At 36.4% G+C, this 20,736-nt stretch overlaps 1 protein-coding gene across 4 annotated transcripts in view; it reads left to right on the forward strand.

Moving 5' to 3' along the window:
- The window catches only part of CERKL (ceramide kinase like), a 57,954-nt gene extending 37,881 nt beyond the window's left edge, over positions 1-20,073 (forward strand). The window contains exons 4-13 of one of the 4 annotated variants that reach the window (XM_056348118.1): positions 997-1,060; positions 5,359-5,501; positions 11,395-11,469; positions 12,893-13,070; positions 13,342-13,410; positions 13,734-13,762; positions 13,847-13,955; positions 16,939-17,035; positions 18,254-18,429; positions 19,209-20,073. In XM_056348118.1, coding sequence (XP_056204093.1) covers positions 997-1,060; positions 5,359-5,501; positions 11,395-11,469; positions 12,893-13,070; positions 13,342-13,410; positions 13,734-13,762; positions 13,847-13,955; positions 16,939-17,035; positions 18,254-18,429; positions 19,209-19,290 — 1,022 coding nt within the window. In that variant the 3' untranslated portion in view covers positions 19,291-20,073. Of the gene's footprint in view, positions 1-996; positions 1,061-5,358; positions 5,502-11,394; positions 11,470-12,892; positions 13,071-13,341; positions 13,411-13,733; positions 13,763-13,846; positions 13,956-14,461; positions 18,430-19,208 lie in introns of those variants that run through there. The other 3 variants (XR_008823366.1, XM_056348119.1, XM_056348120.1) reach the window with 3 other exon arrangements.
- The last annotated feature ends 663 nt before the right edge of the window (positions 20,074-20,736 follow it).

Raw genomic sequence — 20,736 nt, forward strand, 5'->3', positions numbered from 1 at the left:
CTCACTATATATATGTGCATTCTTGTGTACGTGTATATATAAAGGGAGAAAAAGAGGAATTTTCAATTCTTGCAAGCAGTATTTGAATAGTCTGTAGAAATACTGTTACAGGTAAGATATGGAATGATGGTTTTAGACACCAAGTCTAATAATTTTAACAGTGTTTAGAAACACTGGAGAAAAGCCTTGAACTGTGCTAGCACCAGGGACAGACAAGCATGAAAGATTAATGTAATTTTGCATATAATGATGCACATTCTTACACAAAAAATGCATCTGCAAGTGTTGTGGCAGTCAGCAAAAATCTTTGATGGGTGGCTGCAGCTGGGCTGTCTCTTCTGGCAAAGCTGGCCTAGAAAATGCTAAATGTAGTTATGATGCTTTGTGCCATCTGTAGTATGCCAGTTTATCCTGTCTTCACTGGCATTTACAGTACTATATAGTGTATCAGTAAACACAGAGACATCAATGTAGAGTGACAGATTCATTTCCTCCAGAGGCTATGAACTCTGGTGTATAGTTGGGCCACCTTCCTCTGTGTGTTGTTTTCTATTGTCACTGGTATTTGGCTTGATTTCATACTTCTGTGTTTAACTCCTTGTATTTTTGATTTAGCAATTTGCATATCCTAACACAAAGGCAATTAAATTTGATTGATACTGAAATAATTCAGTCTTCACTGAGGATATGCTTACATTTTCCTGAAGTTTACCAACTGCGTCAATGCTAAAACTTGCATTTTGATGCAACAAACATCTTCACTAATTCTCTGAATTTAAATGCACTAAATAGCCACGTGTCTGATGGCAGCTGAATTTTAATGTGTCTTGCCGTTTAGGTAGCATAACTGTAAAACATAGCTTCTCATACTTTTCATGCCTTTAATGATGTAAAAAAAATAATTTGAACTGAATTACGTTATGTTCCTTATGTTAGAAGGGGGGAAAAATCCTTTTATCTAATCTTCTGATAATTAAATAATGTTATTTTCCACAGTAACTGAATATGAAGGACACGCTCTCTCAGTACTTAAAGAATGTGAACTCCAGGCATTTGATGGGTAAGTTGGTTAGTGACAATGAATGTTAGTAAACTTCATCACATTAGTTATTATTTTTATTCCATCCAGAATTATGCTAGTAGGTATTTCATGACTTACACTGTTTCACACATATATTAAGCCTGAGAAAACCAGTTCTCATTAGACGCTTTGTTTTTATTACTTACTGACAATAGGTATGTATTTTAGGTTCATAAATAATGGTAAATAAACATAAAGCTTTCTTAAATATGCTTTATGAAGGTTTTGGTCTCTTTATTTGCAAGAATGGCAAAAAAAAAGTGCCTTGTATTTCATTCCATCCATTCAAATAGTTCCTAAGGAGAACATTTTATCTAACTTGAATGTTTTTTCCGTTAAAAAAAAACAACACTTCATTGAAGTCAAGAGTAAAAATGCTTGCTCAAGACCTTTTTAAAGACCTTGCTATGTGGGTTAATCCTGAAATCTTTGATATTTTTACATTAATCATTCAATAATAAGATTCAGTATTATATAAGAATAGTTTTGCGTAATGTGGAAATCTTACAGCATTCTTGCAGCTCTTACTGGAATATGCAGTGAGCTATACAGGAAGGCTTAAATAGTATTTTATAGTCTAATCAATTTCTATTAGTTCTAGAAACTCACAGAATTAGGTGAGAAAATATATCTGAAAAATGTATGTCTGTATTCCAGATTCTGAGGATAATTTATTTCCAGTTAAGGCATGCCTTTTGGGGTGCTAGCTGGAGAACCAGTTTGTCCTAGGAAGCAGGTATGAAGACAAAGAAAAAGCCTGGGTTGTATCTTCTTGCATGACCCTCTTTACTCAGAGTCATACTTGAGTTGCTTCATCTTTGATCATTGGGTAGAGTCACTGGGGTACTGCCCCTGCAAGACTTTTCTCCAGTAACCAGAACTAAGGGTGAATAGGAACAGAAGAAGCGGGAAGAATATAACCCTTAAGTCTGTATGATGCTAGGATTTCCAAAGTGACAAGATCCCTGTCCTTTCTGAGATAGCTATTTAAATGTTGTGGGGTTTTTTTTGGGGGGTGGGGTTGTTTTTTTTTTAATGTGGCAATTAAGTAGCTTTTATTATCAGAGGTTATGAGCAAAATTGAAATTTCTGAAGTGTTTGAAAAATTAGTTTTATAACTTCTCCAGTAGCCTGGCCTCCATCTATGTACTCATTCAATAAAGCACAACACAGAAAAACGTCCTATTGAATAGCTAACTTGAGATGCTTTTTGATATAAGGTCATAGGGCAGATGAGTTGCAAGGGTAACTCTTTACACCGATATACCTAGAGATATCTTATTTGTTGTTTTCAAGTAAAATCTTTAGAGACTGATAGGGTGAAGTCAGCATTCACATTATGCTAAAGGACTGATACTTTGAAAAAGAAATTTACAAAACATCACTAATTTCTCTCTTCTCCATTATTTTTAGAATTGTTCTTAAGAACAGGAAGAGATTATTTGAAATTGGGATTTTCTTTTTCAAATTGTTTAAAGGCTTATGGTGTACTTTTGAGTATGTTCCTGTGAAGTCCTTTGTGACTTCCCCATTGTTGTCTACCTTAAGAATTTTTGCCATATATATTTTCTACAGGCCCCTCAAACCACCTCATCGTTTCCCAAATAAAATTGTAATGACAATTTTGGTTTATTGAAAATTAAACCAGAAAAGTATGGGAGCTGGTTTGAATTAAAAATTAACTCCACAACAATGTAATTGTCCTACTGATGAAGAATCATGCTTTTAGCAATTCTAGCAGCCACCTGACATAATATCTTTCCACTATTTCCAATAAGTCTTGTTTATTGAGAAGCATTGCTTGTGACTTGGCAGTTCGTTCCCATTTTGCCTGGCTTCCTGTCCCATTTCGTTCAGGTCAGGTACTATATCTGTCACTTGGTTTCCCTGTTTAGAAAACAGAAGAGCACTTCTGTGCTTCCTTTTATATGCGGAAGACACTGTATGTGGTGGTAGTTTTTGTGTTATTTCCATGTGGCAGAGTTCATGCAGACCTGATCTGCCTTGCCCGAGCTGGGGAGTGACTGGAGGTGAGTTAGGTTGTACTGAAGGTCGTGCCTGCATGCATGAGCCTGCTGCTCTAACTCAGCTCGTGCTTTTCAGTGTTGCCTATTTCAGATTGACTGAGAGCTAATTCCAGTAAAAATGTATAAAGGGCAAGACAAAACAGACTATAGTAGGTAAGCAGTATAGCAACGTACAATTTCTGATTTTTAATTTCTCTCTAGGAGAGTTATGTATGGTTCCTTACATTTTAAAGAGCATGTGAAGTAAACTGAAACTTATGATCTGCAGTAGTAAATTGGAAGTTTGTATCTCAGTGCTTTCTGTAAGCAATACTGCTGTGCGTTAATTCTTTAAAGCTCTTGCTTTCTATATATAATTTCTTTTCTTTGATTTCTCCAGTTCCCACTCTGTTTTGCAAGATTGTAGGTGTATGTCATGTATCTTATATACTCCACCTTTGTTGCTATCCACTTTTTTTTTTCTTAACGACTCTGGAAATTTAGGTACCTCACCAGCTTGGCAGTGTGCTTTTTTTCCCCTGCCTTGGGGCCAAGCCTTGGTGACAAATAGAGGGAGTGCATTTGTGATGCTGCTATCGCAGCTGCATTTTCTTGTTTGCACCGTGACAGAAATACACAATATACATGCATGTATTTCTTCCCTAATCAGGAGCTGAAGGTATCATGGATCTTGTTTAGAGTAGCCTGGGTTAGTCAAACTTTAGTGAATAGTTGATTAAGAAACTATTGTCTGATGGTTAGACTGATGGTTAGGCAGGTGTTTCTTCCTCTGAGAAGCCTTCTTCAGGGTCTTAGTCAAATCTGTTTGCTCAAGACTTTCTACTCCTTATGCATAGCAGATTCTTGCTGCTTAGCTTTGGAATCCCTGGTCCTGATAGTTATCTCTACTTCCAGCCAGAAATGCAACTCTTGATGATTAATGCTAAATTAATAAAAATTAACAGTGTTTTTACGTTATTCCTTGGACTCTTCATCTGTTTTCAATAACAACAAACACAGCCTCCCAGAATCGGAATAATATATATCTGTTTTCAAAGTTATAATAGCCAAAAGACAATCCACATAAGTCCTTCTGTGTGTACAGTTGGTCAGACTACAAAGATTAACTGTTTTTGCTGCTGTGGCAGAAATCTTTAAGCCTAGGAATAAACCAATCTAAACCAAAAATGAGACAAAAGGCAGGGCATGACTCCTGATTACAAGCAGGAGGAAAATGTACTCCAAACTTCTGCTGCATACTTTCATTTATTTTTAATATGTTTAGCTAGATAGAGGAAGCATTCCTAAAAATTTAGAAATTAAAAAACAGCTAGGGAATAATAATAGGAACTGAAGAAAAATGCTAAAGGAGCTGAGATAATGTAATGTAAAAATTTAATAACAATGAGTCTTTTCTTATAAAGAGCTTATCAGTTTTATCTGGTTGAATTATTGGACATAGTTTCACAACTGTATTTGTATAGATACATTAAAAAAAATATTAAGCGTCTCCTAAAGGAAATCTGATATTTATATTGTAAATGCTTGGAATATGCTATTACTTATTTTTATCTTTAAAATTTGTTTACCTTAAAAATGTTTAACTTTCAAGCATCACTAATTTGGAGGATCACTTTAATAGTTACTTAAATAAACAAAAACAGAAGAAAAAAAAAGATGTTTGCTGTAACAGAGCTTTTACAGACAAATTCATTTCTCTCTATAGCCACAGCAGGTGGGAGTTTAATTACAGGCTCCAGAAGCAGTGATTAAGTACATTCATGCAAAGGATTGCTGGCACTAGGATTTTCTACCTTGCTAAATCCCTCAACTGCCTGCATAGTGTGTGGAATTAGCTGTTTTCAAGTATTTTTAATTGTAATATTTGGTGAGTTGTTATAATAAGGGCAATGAAAAAGTATTGGGATGCTTGTGTGGGTCAGCATGGGAAGATTTAAAGAACTTTTCCACTGAGGCACTTGAGCATGTGATTAGCTTTTCCATCTGATCAGTTCATGTGTGTAACTTGTGATAAGGTAAGAAACACTTGGTAAGTTGGTAAATATACTTACTCCTACTCAAACAGAAGAATGCAGAAATAAGGATGCTTACATCTTGTTAGTTAACATTTAGCTTGTTCTTAAAGAAAGAACACTTTGTAGCTGTTTGAAATATTAGGGATATGGGGTGTGTGATAGTCACCTTCCACTAGGTTGGCCATCTATGGGAAGACTTTGTTTTGAACTGTTTAGCATTTTTGTTTTGTAATAGGGTAGTTTGTGTTGGTGGAGATGGATCTGTCAGTGAAGTTGCTCATGGTCTGCTACTTAAAGCCCAGATAGATGCTGGAAAAGATACGAACTATATAGCAACGCCTGTCAGAGCACCAGTTCCTCTTGGAGTAATACCAGCAGGTGAGAATAAAAGGTACCATTATGTTTTGTAAGTCGTCTGTTTTAATTCCCTCTACCGCCTTGCAGTTTTGGCTACTGAAGGCAGTTCTTGGTTCTAAAGCTTCAGTTACTTAAGGGAGCTATTGAATAAATGTCCTAAATTATTGATTTAGATTGATTACAAATGACTAGATTTTAAATCATTATGATAATTTATAATAATGGCACAGATGAGCTCTTTGCCTAAAGGAAGAAGCTCAGGAAGAAGAAAACTAAAATAATTTTCAGCTGATCCATGCAAAAATCAAGTTTTGCCTTTATTTGCTGCCAGAAATGATACCAAATGAAAACTTTGTTTCCTAGAATTTCCTTAATATGTCATGCTGTTTTGCTTCTCTCTCCTGTTTTCTTGGCAGCATTCTCAATTGGATTCATGCTTAGGGTCTATTTTTAAATGGTGTCCCAGGAATAAATTTTGTGGATTATAGTTAAAAAATAAATTAATATTGTGCACACAAACCTGCTTTCTCTCCTCTTTACTTCCACAGACTTGAAAATGTATGCATCTCTTGAAAAATCTTGGACTTGCGTCTTGTGGTGTGGGGTTTTTTTTGGTGGGTTTTTTTTGGGGGGTGTGTGTGTCTCCTCTCCTCACAATTTTTGTGTCTGACCCTCATGGAGTACAACTTGGGCCAGGCGGGGAGGCTTAGCTAGAATTAGTACACAAAGAGTTGATTCTGGACTGGTCTATGAATCGCTGCTCTTTAAAAGAGGAGGGGTGTTTCTGCATGGACACTGCCTGCTGGTGTGGATGTTGATGTGACGATATAATTTCTCAGAGATTTTTAACTAGTAAGGAAAAAAATTCCTTCAGCCAGGTGAACATTAAATAATTGCGTTCAGTTTTCTACAAAAAAGGAGCAAGTCACTTCCAAACCAAGCAAGCAGGTTTTAAGTGCTCTGACTTGCCTTGCACTTCTCAAAGCAGTGTTAACACGGGGACTAGTTGCTTGTAAAAATGCAAGATTACACTAGTTTTTTTCAAGTTAGAAAAAACCTTAGAAATGTATTGTTAAAAGATACAGTAATCTCAAAGACATGAAGTAAATTAATTTTAGTACAGCAGTTGGACCATCACTTAGCAATTCAGTTGCTGTGAATATCTTGGTGTTGAGATGGAATCTTTCCAGCACTTAGCACTTGACTCCACGCTGTTTGGGCATGTGTAGGTCACTGTGCCTCATCATTCGTGCTTACTCTCTTCAGTTTGAGACAAATATGTCATGCTCAAAAAGGATTTGTAAACCCAAAAGAATGCTTTACAGCTTGTGACATGGAACGCCATGGACTTTGTTAAAAGTGGGTGAGAACAGTTTACAGAATGATCCTGTGAAAAACTCCTCAGTATATTCCTAAACATAATCCATAGCTTATTTTATTTCCATATTACTGATATTCCAAAAAGTAGTCAGTTAGGAAGCAGGTAAGTACGATACTTGTGTACATGGAGAAGATGAGACTCAATAGTCAAGTAATTCCGCCCGCCCCCCAGAAATCCATTGTACCAAATTGTTAGGTTTTTCCAGCTGAGTAAAAATAGAAACCGTTTTACGGGATAGCATTATCTGAGTGGCTTAAAATCTGGTTTTAGCCTCTCTTGTAAGTAGTTAAGACAGCATTTTGAAGTTTCAGCCGGCTTGACAGGAAGGAGCTGCTCTTTAAACAGTTTACCTCCTGAAGAGGAAGGTCCAGAGGGGAGTGTGTTTTTGCTAAAATACTCTACTGAGCTGCCTTGTTGTGGTCCAAATCAAATGGATGAGATGTGGGGAAGCCTGCAGTCGTACTGCTGGCCATTAGCAAGAGTGTTTGTTGCTATGGGAACTACTGCTAAGGAACTGTACGGAGGGGGAATGGGAGAAAGGGGAGGGGGACCTGGAAGGACATTAAAAAAAAAGCTATCCAGTGGTTACAGAACAAGAGGCAATCTCTATCTGATAGCTGTGAACCTTTTGGTACTAAATGGTTCATTTAAATAAATTCACGATTGCCAATTAATTCAGAAAATAAAATATTACTGAGGGATTGTTAATTTCTGTGATGTTTCAGGCAAAGAACCAAAATGTTGGTGCAGCTTTCATCAGAATTTTAGCTATGCTTGACTAGGAAGTCATTACATCACATTTATCTGTTTGGATGTGGGAGACATTAACAGCCTTATGAATATTCATGTTGTCTGGTTAATTAAGTTAATTGTACTGCAGAAGTGCTTGCACTTCCAAGGACAGGTTTTTTTCTCTACAATTTCTGTTTGGTACCTTCATCAGTCATGCTTTACATGACCTGCAGATACTTTGTCCTTACTGTGATGCTTTTGCACGCTTCATAGGAAGGAGGTTGGAGGAAGTCGGTTGTTATGTTAGGAAAATGGGTTAATATTTTGAACAGAACTATAATTTTGGACTAATAAAATCTTCATTTCTGTTAAAAAAAGTGCTGGTGACAGAGATGCTGGAGTTGTTTGGGTGAAACCTTTTTACAGTAAATCGAGTAGTTGGAGCGAGATCTAAAAATGTGACTGTTCGTAATCTGCGAGGGGTGCAAGCGCATACATAAGCATCAAAGAGGGTTATTAGTCTCTGAAGTAATATGATAGTGTTCAGGGGAACCATCTTGTTATTGCTAAATAATATTCCAAGCTTACATAGGGGAGGAAAAGATGGCTTGGGAAGATGAATACTGGCATTAAAACCATTATTATTGAATCACCATTTAGCTTGTATTACAGTTTTTGTATGAGAACTTTATTGTTATAAGCTTTTTTGGTGTGCTGGCCTGCTTGTATAGGACCCAGCTAATGAGACACATTATTCAGTCATTACTTGGATCAAAATACTGTATTTTGATGTATTAAGAGGGTGATGGTACTTGCAACTGCAAAACTGCGCTTGGTCTAGATCTTTAACTTGTGAAAGGGTGGATGTGGTACTTGGCTTTTGAACACATACCGAACTTTATATTCCCCAGAGTCATTGAAGGGTGGGGTTTTGTCTTGTTTACTGCTGCAAATGTTAATGAGCTCCGGAGATTTAAGAGAAGGATGCAATTACTTGTGCCTATCCTGTTTAGTAAGAATGAGATTTAACTCTTATTAAAGTCAGTATGAAGCTTGGTATTGACTTCAGCTGTGGTCAATTGTTATCTGGCTGCCATCTGTATTGGAAAATTACTCTTAGTTAAAGGAGGAATCCCAGTTTTAAGACGTACCAAGCCTGATCTTCAGAAGTATATTCCACCTTGTGCTCTCTTATTAGCCTGATCTTCAGTGTAAAAATTGTAAAAACATGTAAAAATTTGATCAAAGGAAAAATTAGAGTATTTTTAGCTGCTACTTTAGCTAGCTTCACCACTGGCTAAGCAGAATTAGTTGGATATAGAGGTTGGATCTCATGAGTTATTCAAACATGAAATGGTATTAGGCATATATTTGTATTATTCTGTGAAGAATTGCTTTTTAGGTCAAAGTTTTGGGTTTTTTTTCCCCAGGATTTTTCTTATAGAACTGTATTTTATATTCACTGAATTGAAAAACTCACTATTTTGCATAGTAAATGCTATCTAGAGCTACAGTTATGCCTTTTTTATGGGTATTGTACAGAAAGGAAAGTTCAAATTACTTCTAGTTGAGTTGTTGGATAGAAATTGTTGGATATAAATGATTGAAATTGTAATATTCTTAATAAACTAGACTTCCTGTTAGTGTAAGTAGAGACACTTTCATTTTTTGGGAAAAAAAAAATGAAGACTTGCATTTAGCTTTTCAAGCTGTCAGTTTATTCTTCTTTCAAAGTACTTCATAATCCCTTTTTTTTTATTTATTTAAACATTAGTTATTTTAGGAAAAGGAGAATGAAATTAATAGTATAGTCACCTACAAAATTATGAGAAAAATGTGAAGGCAACTACGTGTCTTTTTGAATATAGAATAGAACTGTACATACATGTACCACTGGAGATGTAACATTCAAAGGATGTTTTATATCTGTTACCTTAATAGATGGACCTCACTTATTTCCTTCACGTAGTAGGAACCCCGAGAGCCTTACTCAGAGCTCCCCTATGATGTTATGAAGGTTTTCTATGAGGATCTGAATAGTCTGAATTACTTTCAGAGACTAAGGTGCTCTGTGAGATACTGAGATACAATTCCCGGTTATTTTATAAATTCTTTTTCAGAGAAAATATTGGGAAAAAAACCCTGAAGAATATACTCCTGAATTGGAATGCCAGGATGCCTTTAGAGCTTTGTAATTATGTGCATCAGTCTTTCCAATTTAGGTATAATAATGTGACATCAAAGTCTGCGGAGTTTTGGGATTAACATAATTTTTTAGTCTTGTACTTGATGCTTTTAAAGTGATTATTTAAATATTGAGTGCCTCTTGTTTGGAATGTTATAGCCTTTCCCTTTCCTCTCTTCTCTCCCCCACTTTTGAAAGACAAGTTTAAATGCTTCCATAAAACTTAAGGCAAATTTAACATCCAGAATTGTCTATTGCTGTTGTAACATATTAAATAATTCAAACACCAAGAAAATTATTTGAAAATCTAAGTGAACTAATTCCTTTATGGAATGTTAGGTTTTACATTGTTCTTTTGTAATTTTTGTTATTTTAATTAGTCTGTTACTGAATTATTCATCCCTTAATCAGCTATATGAAGCAGCTCAATATTTTGCCTGCTTAGTGGCAGGCCCTGGTTCTTTATTTCTGCAGAAGTGAATCCTGTGGCTCTGCTGCTTGGCTAATTAACACCAGAGACGTGATCAACAAGAAAAATCAATTTGAAATTCTTTTAAAACTATACCCGTTTAGAAAAGACACAACTGTTCCTTGCAAGGGTTTTAAAATACTGTGTATCAGCTGTCTTTTAAACACCAATTTATTTTTATGTCCTATACATTAAAGCAGAAGGGCAAAATTTACATATATATCCATGTTTCTTACAGACCTCCAGAACCATGTTGCTTTCTTTTACAAACTGATAGCATGTTTTCCACTCTCTTCCAATGCCACACTGACATTGCTGGTTATTGCCTTTTTTTTCCTATTTACCAGCTGATTACTGCTCATTCCCTTGTTTCAGAATATATTACTCTCTTTTACCCAGTGGCTAGTAGTACAACTGGGCTGCCAATGTCCCGGCAGTGACAAAGACAAGTTAGATGGGTCAGTTTTAATACACTGAATGCAAGCCAACAATTTGTCAGGCACACGTCAAATTCTACGTTCTCTCTGTTCTTCAGTCATTAATGTGTTCTGACATGTAAAGCTCATGTGCACTAATTAATTTTATTCACTGTTGCTTCTGAGAATGTAAAATGTAGCCTGCAAGAGGCACAGCAGCTATCTTAAACTAGATCCAGCAGAATTCTGTCTGGGAGATGCACAGGTTTAAACTGGCTGGGTATTATACTGTTTTTCCAGCTGAAGAATATTCCCCAAATAGACCTTACTAGATAATCTGATTCTAGTACAGTTCCTCATTACAGCCCAGAGGTATAGAACTGATTTTGAAAGAGATGGTTCAAGAAAAAAAGGCAATTTTTGCAAAGCACTCCCTCCCCCATTTCCACACACACACACATCCAGACACCACCACCACCCCCCCGGTTTTTATGGCATTATGAATGAATTTACAGAGATGTGAAGATTTTACAGACCTCTGGAAGTTTTAATGGTTTTAATTTGTACTATTCTACATTTCTCTGTTACCAAGATTAAGTAATGTGTGTGGAGGCTTTCTTTTTTTTTTTTTCAAATGTAAATGTCTCAGTTTCTTCATTCAAAATGTTTTATATTTTTTCTTGTTATTCTGTATCTCTTATTTTTAAAACAGTTTGTGTTCACTTTTACAGGTACTACTAATATTTTGGCCCATACTCTCTGTGGTATTAAGCATGCGGTGACTGCAGCTTTGCACATTGTAATGGGTAAATATTTTTACACACATTATCAGATTTTAAATAATAAAGTAGCATTTAGAAATTTGCCATAACCAGTTGTTTAATAAAGGCATAACATTACGCTATATCACTGTAAAATGTATTATAAGACTTTTAAACCCAGATTATTCTATCCTGATTTATACTGTACTGGAAAGGTTATGAATCTTTGAGTATAGTTCAGTAGCAAAGCTTGTGGAACTCATTTTCTGGTAACTACAATCTGTGATGGAGTAATGTCTGATTTTGGCATTCATGCCCTATTACTGATGGTCTTTAAATGCAGAAAGTAACCTTTTCTAGACTTGATAATGTGAATAGTGTTACTCTGTGTGTGTTATCTTGCAATGATTGGTTGCATAGTCACTTGATTATTTTAATTTGATGTACCTGCTGAAGACAACAGGAAAATACACAATACTTTCAGCTTGAGGAAGTGGTTAGGATTGGACTTTACAGGAAAGTACTGTTGTATTTCTGAGAAAGTGTAATTGTCTTTCTAGCTCTGTGTGCGTTTCTTTTAAATACTAACAGTTTCTATAGGAAAGCTTTATTAGTAGAAAAAACTGTATCACTTCCCATTTGATCTGCATAATAAATACGTTTTTGAATGTGAAAATGTAATTAGGCTAAAAGGAAAAACTAGGTTGTAGTGCAAACCTTATTTTCAGGTCTTAGGAAATGGCAAATACTTAGTCAAGCAGTGTTAATATTCCTCTCAAAGCAGTTTTTCTTTAGGACCCCCCCCCCCCCCCCCCAGCTGAAAAAAGAGAGTAATTTTCTAGATCTTGCAGTCAGCAGTGGAAGAGCCTTTGCTCTATTTCTTAGGCAGTAACACACAAGCCTTTACAGGCAAAATCTAAAAATGTCTCTTTTAATCAGAGACAATCCAATGGAAACCACCCAAGTGGTGTTCAGAAAAAAAAATTATGTACCCTATCTTGAACAGAATTAGATGCCTAAATTCTATAACTGTAAACATAAATACATTTAAAACCTATATTTAGGCGTTCTCTTATCTCCTCCAGTACAATGTTCAGTCATTACAAATATTTGGTGAAATGGTTACAAATATTTATGTAGCAATATTACATTTTCTTCGATACTAATTGCTGAATATCTGAATAAAATTGTCAGACCCTTTGCAGTCTCAAGTAGCTGCATTTTCACCATAACTTTTTTAACATTTTGAAGCATCTGAATCTTGTTCTCTGAAATGACTACTTTTATAGAGTCTTAATTAAATCTAGATTGATTCTGGTTTCTGTTAGTAAAACTTGACTTCCTAAAGAGCAAATGGTCTGGAGTTTTTTCCTGCAGCCAAATTAGGTGAAACAGAAATGGCGAGTTGTATTCTGTTTGAAATACAGATGTTATTGGTAATTTCTGATCTTCATCTTTGAAATTTTAGGACATATTCAACCAGTAGATGTCTGTACGTTCAGTACTCCAAGCAAGCTGTTGCGGTTTGGGTTCTCAGCCATGTTTGGTTTTGGTGCAAGGACTCTAGCTTTGGCTGAAAAACATCGTTGGATGCCCTCCAGTCAGCGGAAGGATTTTGCTTTCATCAAAACACTAGCAGATCTCAAGTATGCCATGAGCTGTTATATTTTTCTAGTATTTCTCTTGTTCTTGAGGAAAATGCGATGATTAATGCAGTAAAATTGTAGATAGCAGTAGTTTAGCTATCTTCATTGCAGACAGATTTAACCAGATGTGATGTATATTACTCTTACAAGTTAAAAAGGAGATAAACTCTGTATGTTCAGTATCTCCTTAAAATCATCTTAACTTGGATAAAAGTCTGTCTAGTAGTCAGAGTATTGGTTTACATGGTAGTAAATATCAGTACTTTTCTAGGCCAGAGGAATGTGAATTATCATTTCTACCTCTGCAAATTCCACAGGAAGACTCTCATGAGAATGACAGGTAAGTAGAACTGAGTCAAACAATTAGAAAGCTACAAAAATACGTGTCTTTGAAGATAAAATTGTACAAATCTTTAATTTTATTCAGATGTGATCATCAGGTAAAACAATCCTAAAAATATATATTTTTTTTCACAACTGCAAATTTGTACACTTTGTAAAGTATTCCCTACAGACTATATAGGATTTGTTCTAAAGCACTCTTCCACTCGGTATTATTGGTTTATTCAGTTCTATTATCATCTTACTTTTTTCTAAAGTAGATGTTGTTTAAATGTGCTATAATGACTTTAAATTGTTTTACCTACGTTTCCATCCTTTTAGAAAGAAGAAAGAGAAAATAAAAAAAAATGGTGAGTTTTTACTTTTATGATTATTTAAAAGCAAACCGTGGCTGGCTAAACTGGAGTAATATAAAATGACTCTGTTATATTTAGGTAGCAAGGATCAATGGCACCAAATTCAGGGTCACTTCCTGAATGTGAGCATTATGGCAATCCCTTGTCTGTGTTCAATGGCACCAAGAGGCTTGGCACCTAATACGAGGTCAGTAGGGGTTTAGAGAATTAGTCATGTCTATAAATTCTGACATCTTACCTTAAGACCTTGGCTTTTCCGAGAATATGAGCCTATGTTTAGGTAGTCTAGTTCCTCTGGAATGGGGGAGGGAGCATGGACTGCAGCAGACTTGATAATCCCAGGAATTATAATCAGTTTTTGGATCAGGCAAATAAGGTCAAGCAGTCTAACTAGAATAATGAGTGGATAATTGCTGTGATTAAATTAGTTGGCAAGTCTGACTGAAGTAGTAGTCATTGAGCAGTCATCTGTCATAGGATTTGACTATATGTAGAAACTTCCTTTGTGGATTTCATTTTATTTTTTTCAAATATAAAGGTGCCCCTTGTCTTCTGCTTTACAGCCAGCAAAAATGAAGTATGAATCTTTTGTGATGAAGAACTGAAATTTACACTTTTTTCTGTCTCTTCTTTTTTTCTTTTTTCTTTCTTTCTTTCCCCCACCCCCCCTGCCCCTGTTCTTGGGAAATGCAGCTTCTACATGTAGGGTTTTGGGAGACAAATGAGTATGTAATCTGGTTGTTGACACTGACTCATTTTGTCTTTAGCTCATTGTCAAAACATGCTTTGTGGTGATCAAAACAGTTACCAGGTGATAAATATTTGTACTTGATGTATCCAGTTGACAATTAAACAGACTAGCAACTCGTGTATATATATGTGTGTTTGTGACTGTTGTTGTCTGTTAAAAAAGTAACCACCACCACCACTCAGGGAAGTTTATGGAACGAGTCTTTTTTTGTTTCATTTGATTATCATTAGGCGAAAATAGATGCGCCTTTGAATTGATCAGGTATATTTCTTCAAAATTACTGGCTGATCTCTTGGAAACAACATAGAAACCGTAGTGTTTTTGATGAAACTTATTGAGCTGTATGTGTATGTATGAGAAGGTTTCTTTACTACAGAGGTCCTGCTAAGCCTCATATACATCCAGATAGTGCCCTGATGCTGTCCCCTCTTAGGAACTTTGTTCAGTATTTACTGTGTTATATATCAGTCAGTAGAAAAATTCTGACAAGAATTGAAGAAATTATTATTTTTTAGCTTTGCTTTCTCTTTTCATCTGTTCTGGCACCTGTTTCTTAGCGACAGGGAATTTTATGACAACTCCATGCAGTTACTGTAGGTTTGAAGGAGCCTGTTTATCTCACAGTGTAGTTTGCTCAGTGGATCCTCCTATCCTTTCATATAAGGGCATCCTTTTTTTCCCCTCCTTTCTTTTTAAAAACAATCTTAGGAGTGCAGGCAGCCAGCAGGGTAGGAAGAGTAGGCTCTTCAGACAGGTGCTTCATTTCCCATAGCAAATAGCATCTTGACTGTAAGGCTTTTCAACATGGGAAACATAAAAGTTGCACTAATTGCTAGATACTCAAGACCCATTATGGTCTTAACAGCTAAAGTCATCGATGCTTCTTCACTCTGTCCTATGTTCCTCAAGAGTTTTGCGCCATGTGTAGATGTTTGAAGTGGAATGAAAGCTTTGAGTGGTGCCTGTAACTCTAGTTATACTAGTCTAAACTCACAGAAACATGCTAAGGCATGTTTAACTGTCTGTGCTGTGTGAGCCATGTGGGACGTTTGTTTCTCACAGCATAAGTGATGCCCTTCTCAGAAGATTGGATTTTCAAGAGAATTAATGAAAATTTTTAGTCATCTCTAAAGATAAAAGGCTGTATTGCCAAATGCATTGTCCAGCAGCCTGCTGTGCCCTTTTTTTCGCAGCAAATACAATAAAGAGGCAAATTTTTCAATTTTACCATCACTGTTTTCTAAATCAGCAAAATAATGCTATGCCAGGTGGCTTGTTTCATGGTTATGTAACAATTATCTTTCTATATTGTGCTGTATCATAGCCTGAGAACATTCCTGATGCAGTTAGAGAACTATTAGTGGGGAGAGATCGGTGGTGGTAGGCTGGAAGTATTTTTTTAGAAAAAAAACATTCTTAACACATTTTCCAAGCATACATGCTGAATAAATAAATACATGTGTATATGCATATATAGTCAGAAGATATGAAATACAACATCTCTGTACAGAATACAATCTCAGCAGTGATTGTCACGTTCATCAGATACTCCTGTTGAATGTTGATTTGCCCCTATAACTTAAAGGGGACTCGGGCATGATTGCATTGAGATTCACGTTCTTAGCTTCTGTGACAAGCTACAGTTCCATTAAGGAACCTGTGAACTGATACTAGCTCATTGTCTGACCCAAGTTCTCAAAGATATTAAAGTACCAATGGCAACTGGATACCTAGGGCCACTAATATTGGCACTGCAGGGTCTTGATTAATCTTTAGTATATGACTGTTTTATCTTGTACAAAATTCCCTTCTCTTTTAACTTTTATGTGCTTTGTGAAATGCTTAAGTACAACTGTACTGAGAACTGCTGAGAGAGTTTGAATCATAGCATAGTTGAAGATCAGGGCCTTTGTTGGGGCAGTGTGTTGATGGGAGGAGTTGGGCGGACCTGTCTGTGCTGGGTTGTACGGTGGGGATGTGCTTGCAGGCGTCATGGGGATGGTTTCTGGGTAAAGCTCTGCCTCACCACATTTATGGCTACCATTATACTTTGCTGGAGAGAAAAGCGCAAAGATAAATATGGGATCCCCAATGTTTAAAAAACATCTGTTAAGTACAAAAGCAGGTGTTGGTTTTTTTTTTTAAATTGTGTGTATTATGTTCAATAAATTATGGATATTGATAAGAGAGTAAAATTTTATTATTACAGTGTAGTTATAAACATATCGATGCTAAATAAATTCAGTTTCATACTTTATATTGATCTACGGGGTGTTGGCAAAAAGACTTAAAAAACATTAGGACTATTTTATTAATTTACTCTTGCTAGTTTTTTGTTTTGATTTAGACTATTAAAGAGCCTGTTAAATTTACAGATTAATCGATTTTCTTTTGGCAACTAAATTGGTCTGCTTTTCAGGTTGAATAATGGAAGCATGGCTCTTATTGTTGTACAAAATACTTCTCGAACAGAGTTTATAAAACATCTGAAAAGATATGCCAGCGTAAAAAATCAGGTACTGTTAATTTCTTTCTGGTGATTATAAAAAGAACAGTTAATTGTGAAGGCAGACATGCTGCAAGAGTTAATGTTAGCATCCTCATAAGGAGACTTAGCTTCCTGTCAGAATACATTAGCCCCCTTTTTATCTGATTTTTTTTTTTTTTTTTAAATCACTAGACTAATACCGATTAGCCTATTTCAGCCCATCTGTTGTGGTTTAAATTGTATTTGTGTTGTACCATAATTTTACGGGTGTAAAACCCCTTTCACCATAATAAAGGAAATGCACACTGTGTGTAAATTTTGTGTAGTACAGAGATCCAGAACGCAGCCTCAGGGGGCATCATGCAGCTCTGTCAGAAATAGGTAAAGTTCATAATTTCAGCAATCACTGTGTGCTGTGCTGGCAGCAGTGGATCATGACCACTGGTTTTTCGCAGGTATGCATTCCATGTAGTTAATGAATGTTTGCAGAACGGCATTTCAAAATTGTGGTCATTATTCTGTCTTTGAAGAAAGAAATGAAACATCCAAACACAGTGCCTTATTGCTGTCCTAGAGACCTGATGCGTAGCCTAAGCACACTGGTACTCATTCAAATGTTTCGGGATTATCCCTTTTACAAGAAGGCTTAGGTTTGAATTCATCAACAGTCAGGGAGTTTGGGGGAGAGGTGGATGACAATTCCATGTGACAGTACTAACAGCTGCATTTAGGAAATAGTTTACGCTTTCCAGTCAGGCTTTTGGAGGGAGGCTTTGCTTTTCTCTCTGCTTTTGTAACTAGAAATTAGACAAGTGGATGTGGACCCTCCTTTAAACTCAAGATGACCATTTACTAGAATTCTAACTAGCCTTGTTTAGGACAGGATTAGTGGTAATGACGAACAGAGCGCAGGAAAAATCCATTTGGACTTTCACATATTCTGCAAGCATGTGCCATTTTGGTCTGTGCAAAATATACCACCTCACCTGTATATTGGGCAAGTCCGATAACGGGAACGCAAATGGAAAACTACCCTTCTTTCTGAAGGACTATTTAAGATAAAAATAGCATGTTAATCTATAAATGCTAGCTGGAATATATAATGCCTCATGTGGTCAAAGCTTGAGTTAAGTGTTCCCATTTACTTAAGACAAAAAAAAGGCAAGCTTTCAAGTAATCCCGTCCGTTGCTAAGCTACCACCTGTATCTTTCATCTTCATTTAATACATGTCTGTGTTTGGTTTAGTTCAATTTTCCCTTTGTTGAGACCTACACGGTTCAAGAAGTAAAAGTACAACCAAGGCTTAAAAGTGGGCTTGATGCCAAAGAAAATACCTATTTGAATGCTGCTTCTGCAGAAGGAAATTACCCTTGGAATATAGATGGAGACTTAATGAAAGAAGCATCAGAAGTTCACGTTCGGTAAGGCTAAGTATTGTATTTATGGACTGTATACCTGTAACAGATTAGTACTGCAATCTTAAATGTATTCCACCTGTACATAATAGAGATGTCACCAAAACCGGGTGTTGTAAGTGCTGCAGGAACAGTGCTGCTGTGCGCTGTGCAGCCAGGCCCTGGTGCCTTGTGCCAAGCTGTGGGAAGGGTTGTTATGACCCATGTGGCCTTTCCATTCTGGGGCTTCATCAGCTTCCAGCTCCAGTTCTTCTCTTCTCTCTGCCTGTTAGTTTACCTTTCTGTCTTTTAAGAGGAGAACAGATGTATAGAAAGGTCTGTGACTCCTGGGAGGATCTCCTTCTGGGATAAGGATTCCTGCTTGGAAAGCAGTGTGTAAGGTTAATAAAACATTAAGTTTTCCACAATTGAACAATTACATGTTGCTTGAGAATAGTCTCTTTATCTAGGCTCTGAGAAAGAGACTATGGGTACATTGGGAAATAGGAGGATTATCAGTGGAATTAAATGGGTGGCGGCTCATTCTTCTGCAATGCGTACAGGGATAGTTGAAGGCACAGGGCTCACAGTAAGAGTCTGGTAAATGTAAAATGAAAGGCAGATCATGTTATAGGATACATACTTCTAAAGATGACCCTATAGGAATTGTCAAAATGTAATTCACCTGATTGTATTCCATATAGCAGTTCATACATATTTGTTCTCCCCCCCCCCCCCCCCAAAAAGTGGCACACCCATTGCAAGAGTTAAATAAACTGATGAAGTTTTACTTCCTCACTTCACAGGGTGCATCCTCAACTTATTGATCTCTATGGAGTGAACACTGATGACCTGGAGAGTTCCCAGGCAACATGCAATTGCATATAGAAGGGACATGCTGCAAATTCTGTATTAAAGAACCCTTTTCTCACCTCTATGGACAGCTTTCACAGCCCAGTCTTTCACTCACTGAATCCAGTTGTAGCAGAAGCTTAACTGGGATGTTTGTGATATTTCTGGGCTTAATTTTTTATTAAATTACATATTTTTATCAGGTTGTATTTGACTGTAAAGAAACTGTTAGGCTTAACAAGGAAAAATGAAAATTGTTTATGTTGCTGTCTTACAAATTTGGGGGTTTAGAAGTGTCCATCAGAATAGAAGAATATATGTATTTTTTTTTCTTTAAAATTATTCTAGCATTTGCAATATATAGTATGAGATACTTTTAAGTCTGCGGCTGCTATCCATGTCAGGTAACTCAGGTCAAATAGAGCTGGTGAGTGGAGGTATGGTACCAAAACATAGATCTATTTTTTTAATCCAAATACTTCCATTTCTAATTAGCATTTTAAATGTTGCCTTAATGTATGGGCTTTCAAATTGTTGCTAGTCAAATGGTAGTACAAAACAATATGCTGATCTTACACAGCTTTTCTTTGTAGGAATGTAATTTAAAGACTACTCTTTGTACAAAGTAAGTATTTTAAAATATTTTATCTATCCTAGAACTGAAATGATATTCAGCATAGTTTTTCTTGTTGCTGAGAATAAAGTTATGATAAATAACTTGACTTAAATTTTTGTAACTTCCTCATAGAGCACAAACATAATTTTTATGAGTGTTTTGATTTCCCCCCCCCCTACTTTATTAAATATTTAAAACCATTATTTGACAGTAAATTAAGACTATGTTCTTTCTGGGAACTGGCTTTCTCTGAGGTGATGAAAAGCAGCAGACTGACAAGTTTGTCCAGATACAGGACCATGGGGGTAATGAAAATTTTCCTGGTCACTTGTCTAGGAATTGTTCAGAAGGTGGCTGACAAATAATGGTATGAAAGCTGCATTGTCTCGTGGCTAGAATGAGTTGCTCGCTTTCTTTAGCGAGCAGTCAAGTATAATGTGAAATCCAGTCCTTTTAAGATTTTGTCAAATCAAGGACCTAAGCCTTTACATGGGATCAAGAACTGCTATATTTTATTTGATCTCAAGTACTACTTGTGAAAAATTCTTACCTGTGATAAATACGCAAGAGAAAGTAGTACTGAAGATGATTATTTGTCTCCTAAGAACAAGTCGTTACTTTTTGGAGATCTCATGCAGTTTCTGAGGACAAACCTGGCCGGTAGTAAAGGCCAAATTCACAATCAAATTGCCTCTTTCATAGGCCATTATAGAAACCTTAGAGCTAGTCCTGCTCTTTGCACCGAAACTGGTGGCTGCAGAGTAGGATGAGAGACACAGCTGCCTCCAGGCTGGACGGGGCCCTGGCGGGGCTCCAGCCCAAGCTCCTGCTCCGAGTGGGGTCTGTCTGCAAGGTCACATCTGGTC

This window comes from Falco biarmicus, chromosome 8, assembly GCF_023638135.1.
Source record: "Falco biarmicus isolate bFalBia1 chromosome 8, bFalBia1.pri, whole genome shotgun sequence".
Taxonomy (NCBI): Eukaryota; Metazoa; Chordata; class Aves; order Falconiformes; family Falconidae; genus Falco; species Falco biarmicus.